Raw genomic sequence first — 6000 nt, forward strand, 5'->3', positions numbered from 1 at the left:
ACAAAAAAAAGAAACTAATTCCCAAGTAAATACAGAATGTATTATGAGTATCTCTGTTTGTGAACCAAAGTCATTCGATATTGTGAAGTGTTGAATAAACTTGCACAGGCACCAAACTAGTTTCGATGAAAATTAAACTTGATATAACTTCATTAATAGAGCATTTATATGACCCAGTTAGTGTGTGTGTGTGTATATATATATATATATATATATATATATATATATATATATATATAGAGAGAGAGAGAGAGAGAGAGAGATATTGTAGTAACATGCTTTTTAATTCACATCTCCCTAGTATTGCAAATAATCTGAACAAATTTCTTGAAACCAGCTTTTGTAACAGCAAATAATTTTCCTCACATGCGTATTAGTTGACACTGAACTTGTCAATGAAGTTCGTAGGCAGTACATGTTTAGTGAATCCTTGTTGCCACGGTTTTCTAGAATACCTTCTGTATGTTGATTATTCATTTACCTTGGCCTCATAACACTTTTCTCTGTGATTCTTACATGTGCGCTGTAGACACCAACCCCGAGGTTTCTTCGTACCATATGTTTTACTCACATTTTGCTGAATGTCTTGCATGTGAATAAGATATTTCGTTAAACAGAATGATATGCTATTATTTTAGGACAAAGGCTCAGTTATTGACATAAGTATGGATTATTTGGTTATACAGTAAAACCTCATTAATCCAGACCCTGATAAGCCGGACTTAGCTTAATTCGGACAGGCAAGAGACCAAAAAAAAAAAAAAAACCCAGAATGAAAGGTTTTAAATGTGGCTAGAATTCAACAGAACTTCCCAAAGAACTGATAAAATTCTGTTTCCCGCAGACTTTGTACTGTACTGTATAGTGTATTTAGTCCTATGCCCTTTAAATACACCATAATAAACGTGTTGTGTTGCTATAAATGGAGTTTTAACACACTTTCTACTGTTCTTTTAGGTTATTTCAGTTAATCCGGACTTTCGTTAAACTGGTCAACTTATCCCCCCCACCATTAGTCCAGATTAACAAGGTTTTACTGTAGTTCTTAACAAGAAGTAGATCCTTTAGTTTTGTTCTGAATTATTTATATTAAACTGCATTTTTAATTTTATTGCAAGAGCCCTTTACATTATTTTCTTTTAAGAAAGGAACTTGCCCTTGTGTTATGTGATGAGTCTGATGACTTTATTAGAAATTGGCTGACATATCTCGATGTAATTTCCAAATAAATAAATTGTTATAACATTACAGTCTGCATGTTTGAAATGAGGCAGTCAACAGATTGTGTTTGCATTTGTTCATTCGTAGATTTCATAATGGAAACATTTTGGAATGAACACACTTGAATTTGTCTGCATTTAATGGAAGACCCAGGTTCAATTCCCAGGATATAAGGTCAGCCAGCCTCAAATCAATGTGTAGCTGGGGGCAACCCTGGGGGAGTAAAGGTGGCCAGAGCATGATGCTAATCACATTCTCCTCCAAAAATGGCCGAGATCGAGAATGTGTGGGGCCCTACCCTTACATCACTAAATGTGTCTTCATGGCATGGTGCTCTATGCATGGGGAACTTTATCTTTATCTTAATATATTGGAAATTCTTTGTCTTGGTCTGTTTGTAAATATTAAAAATACTTCCTACAACATCGCAATTACCATTATTCTTTTGTATTTTAATCAGGTAAGACTCCCAAGTTGTTGTTCCCTTAATGAGGAACGCTAGTGACAGCCCTGCCACGTGTCCCTGGAAGTTATGTCAGAGCGATCATTTGCTGTGTTGGATTGCATACATACATGATAGATTTTAAGCACTTATAGCACAGAAACTAAGCACTTTCGAGGTAAAGTTTATAAGGAAAATTACTTGTTTTTATGATACCTACCAGCACCCAAGCATTGTTGAAGTTGTTTTGCAACACCCTGTATATAATTATTTTGTGTTTTTACTGCCATTGGTAATAGTAACATTAGTTTTTCTCCTGTTTCACGTAATCTTACTTTTGCAGATGACTTTGACAATTGAAATGCCAGAAAACCAACAACTGAAATCAGTTCCATTGCAATGAAGATCTCATGTCACACAATCAGGAGCCATCATATTTGCATTTCACAATGCAATTCAATGTTCACAAAAGTTTCTGTCTGCCATGCTGTTAAAATGAACCACTGAAATTCATTAACAATAAACCTACATGTACTAGAATATTTTATCTAATAAAATGTATTATATGTTTTAACAGAGTTTTTCTTAGTATGTAAAAATACTTACTACCAAGAAACAACTACCAATCAAAGGATGGAAGAAAGTGATTACATTCCAACAGCAGTGAACATTGTGCTCCAAAGAGAGGTAGCAGAAGCTAGCAGAAACTCACCCACCCAGCCCCTAATTTTACCCATATAAGGAAGGAGGGTCCAATTGATTGAGTTAAAATTGTTGGGTGTATGGGTGTATTGGCACATACGGCCATTTTGCAGCCTTCAGTATGTATAGGGAAATATCCCCTTATTTGTACTTAAAATGTTAAAACAAGGGATCTAAGAAGGCCCTTGAGAAAATTTAAAAATGCAAGGTTATAAACATAGGCATAGTTTTGCCCGTCCACTTGGGGAGGGGGGAGGGGGACTAACTCTATTCAAGCTTTTGTCCATTACAAAAATCATTACGGGCATTCTCCTTGGGAGACAGGTGATCCCCACATTATCTTATCCAAAAGAAATGGAATTGTTAAAAGGAATAAGTATGCAAATTTTTTAAAGAACACATTTCTTCTTTAGAATAAAGAAGGTATAATTTTACAGTGATAAAATTAATGGGTAATACTGTGTTCAAGGTACTGAGCAAATTATAATGCTGCAAAGCATTTAAAAGCACAATCTACATGGCTAATGGAAAAGTAAAAATTTAAATTTCCTTAATTTCTATACAATGAAATCCTATTCTTACTACAACTGAGAACCACTTGCCACTAAATTCGTGAAGAAAACTTTAAGATATTACTCCAATTACGTATTTGTCTTATCCAGAGTACTGCAAAGTCTAGCTTTTGCCTACTCGTGCTTCTTGCCCCGTGAGAACAGGTTTACCTGCTCGCCTGCCCACGGCAACGAGTCTACTTGCATCTTTACCCGTCAACAAGACCCGGGCACCTGCAAAACCTGCTGGAAGGAAAAAGCCCTCCGGCAGCGTGTCGCTCCAGTCGTTTCTTCATCACGTGGACAGCTGCAGCCAGTGTTGCCTACTTACGTAGCTCCAAGATCCTATGAAGTCCTAGGAGGAGCTCTCTGCTTTAAGGAGAATTTACAGTAAGTTATATACTTAGCGATTTCAGTTCATTGTAAGCAGTTTTTATCTTATTGCCAGGAAATGCACGTAATATTACAGCTTCATTTATTTAAATGAATGATCGGGCAAACAAAAAACTCCTCATCGAAAACTAATTGTTTTTCATTACATGGTGTCTTAACCAGGCATGCAGTGGCGCAACCACAGGGGGCAGGGGACATTGCTCATTAACTTTCGACGAAAATTAAATCTAGCGGGGTTGGGCAAGGGGGCAAACATTAAAGTACAAGAAAAACTAGGCTAAAGGATACTCAAGATGGAATTAGTTTTCATATATTTCTTGTAATATTCCTTCCAGATGGCAAAGGGCACCTGCAGAAGGGAACGGAGGGGCAATTGCAACCCCTTGATTTCAAATTTTATGAAAGAAATATATTAAAGTATATTATACAGTCTCATCAAGTTCAATGCCGTAGCTAGGGGGTAGCTGAGGTCGGCCCTGGGAGCTGAACGATCTAAATGAAAAACATTTTAAAACACAGAATGCCATGGCAGCCCAATGCCAACATTGCTATCAATGTTGGTTTGTTATGAGATTGATTAATTGATTATGTAATGTAATTAAATATGCATTAAAAAAACTTTGAATACGTACACAATTTAGTGTTAACATATGTATTTTCTTATTTTACGTCGCTCCATGTTTCATATGTCTTCCACGTAGTACACCCTGGACTGCAGACTAATGAGGCTCTGGCGACTGGCCCCATGGCCAGTATAATTTTGTTTGTGTTTTGACATTATTTGTGCTGAGTGCTCTTTTACAGCCTCATCTTTTAACGAAAGTCAGAAGATTTTAATATTTTATGATTTTAGTTCTGCAACGTTAGAGTTGTTATGTGTAACGATAAGGGGCTGGACCCCGTATAATGGGACGGGTGCAAAATAGCCTTAGTGCTGACGCACCCAAAATTTTAAATTCAAATTCAAATTCATGTTTCATATGTGAAAATAAAATATTTTACATGAAAATTTTACATGCCATATGAACATTTGGAATGCATTTATCATGCACTTTCTTTCTTTCAAAAACAGTTTGTGTGCTTGTTTTCCATTATTAGCTAATGCGAAATTAAGGTGTTGAAAAAAAAAATGTGGAATCCTTTGTTTCAACACAAATGCGTTAGAACTGACTTCTACCCATCCCCTTTTTGCATGATTTATGAGAATAATAATGCCTTTGATGTTACTTTATTACTATTATTGTTATTGTTGTTGTTGTTGGCATGTTTATCCAGGTACTTGCCCTTCCAAAAGAAAATTCGTGGTTGCGCCTCTGCAGGCCCATAGCCAGAATTGATTGGCAGGATGGGGGGGGCTCATGGGTTGGCTTCATAAACCAAGTCCATTTTCAAAGGTTTAATAGTATTATATGAAAGTAAATTATATGTGTGTGTTGTGTGTGTAGCCTAGTCATTAAGTTAATATAGGACACAGAAAATCTAGAAATATTGTTCAAATACTTACAACATATTTTCAATATCTTCCCATTCATAGCTGAAGCCAAGAGAAAATATTCTAATTACTACCTGCTACTTTGACTTCAGCTCGTAAATCAAATGAAATCATTTTACGCCTATCTGTTCTTTGTATTCTGTGAATTAAACCTTTATCAAGTTTTGAGTGAAATAATATCTGCAGTCTACATTTTCACTCGTCACTGCAAACAAATTTTACAAAGTAGTTTACCAAACTTCAGAAGGGCGGAGGGGGGGGGGGGGATGATAACGGCAATGCCACTGGACCCTGTCTGGCTACGGCTCTGGTGTTCGCAGTAGAACAGTGTGTTGCTCTACTCGCGACCTTGGCGTTGAACATGACATGTTCCAGTAGTACCCTGGATTATTGGTTGTTTACGACATATTCTTATGGAGCCTTTACCACGGAAAACCTATTTCAATGTGTGTGGGTGCAAAAGTAGCAAGCAACATTCTTAAATCTCATTTCATTGGCGATGTGACTTTGAGTTCCCTTTCTAAGTAGTGGAAATCTATTGCAGTTGGCAACACTGCAGACAGGTGTGCGACCGGTGGAGTTCCTACTCGAAGCAACTACGTCATGCAGAGGGAGGGGCCTGCAGTTGATGGAAAGAACGAACTGAGACCTACTAGGTATCGTAAGACTGTGGGTACCCAGCGGGTCTACAATGCCTGCCAGGAACGATCTGGGCAGGTGGGCATACAAGCTGCTCAAGCGAGCAGTGACGTGCGGTGACGTCGACACTTGGGGTAGCAGTCAGTGGCGTTTCCAAGGGGTGGGGTTGGTGTGAGTTACACCCCTCCTCTCTTTAGGGCCAGTATTCCTTCAAAAAAGAAGAATGTCAATAACAGGAAAAGATTGCAAAATTATGAATGAGTACTAGAAAAAAGTACACGTAAACCCCACCCACATTCGAAAATAAAAAAACTATTTGATTTGACTCTAAGCCAGAGATCCTGGGTTCGAATCTCGGATTGGCCATTTGTGTTCTTTGTGTGTGTTCCTTCATCTATTTTGTTGTACCAAAGGTGGCGGAAAAGCGAAGTAAAATAAACCAATTTGAGCAATCAATCAATGATTTGATTTCATTTTTGTTACTTAGCGTCGCTTTTTTGTCACATTTGGTTAATTGTGAAGATGATACGATGAAACTGATGAAGGGACGAGCATAGGGA

The 6000-nt window shown here is 37.5% G+C and overlaps 1 protein-coding gene across 2 annotated transcripts in view; it reads left to right on the forward strand.

Moving 5' to 3' along the window:
- The window catches only part of LOC145984458 (von Willebrand factor D and EGF domain-containing protein-like), a 243675-nt gene extending 241489 nt beyond the window's left edge, over window positions 1–2186 (forward strand). For both annotated transcript variants that reach the window (XM_083118119.1, XM_083118117.1), the window contains exon 19: window positions 2007–2186. In XM_083118119.1, the coding sequence (XP_082974245.1) occupies window positions 2007–2023 (17 nt within the window). In that variant the 3' untranslated portion in view covers window positions 2024–2186. The remainder of the gene's footprint in view (window positions 1–2006) is intronic.
- Window positions 2187–6000: the final 3814 nt, after the last annotated feature.

This window comes from Lepisma saccharinum, chromosome 2 (assembly GCF_977018435.1).
Source record: "Lepisma saccharinum chromosome 2, izLepSacc3.1, whole genome shotgun sequence".
In the NCBI taxonomy this organism is placed as follows: Eukaryota; Metazoa; Arthropoda; class Insecta; order Zygentoma; family Lepismatidae; genus Lepisma; species Lepisma saccharinum.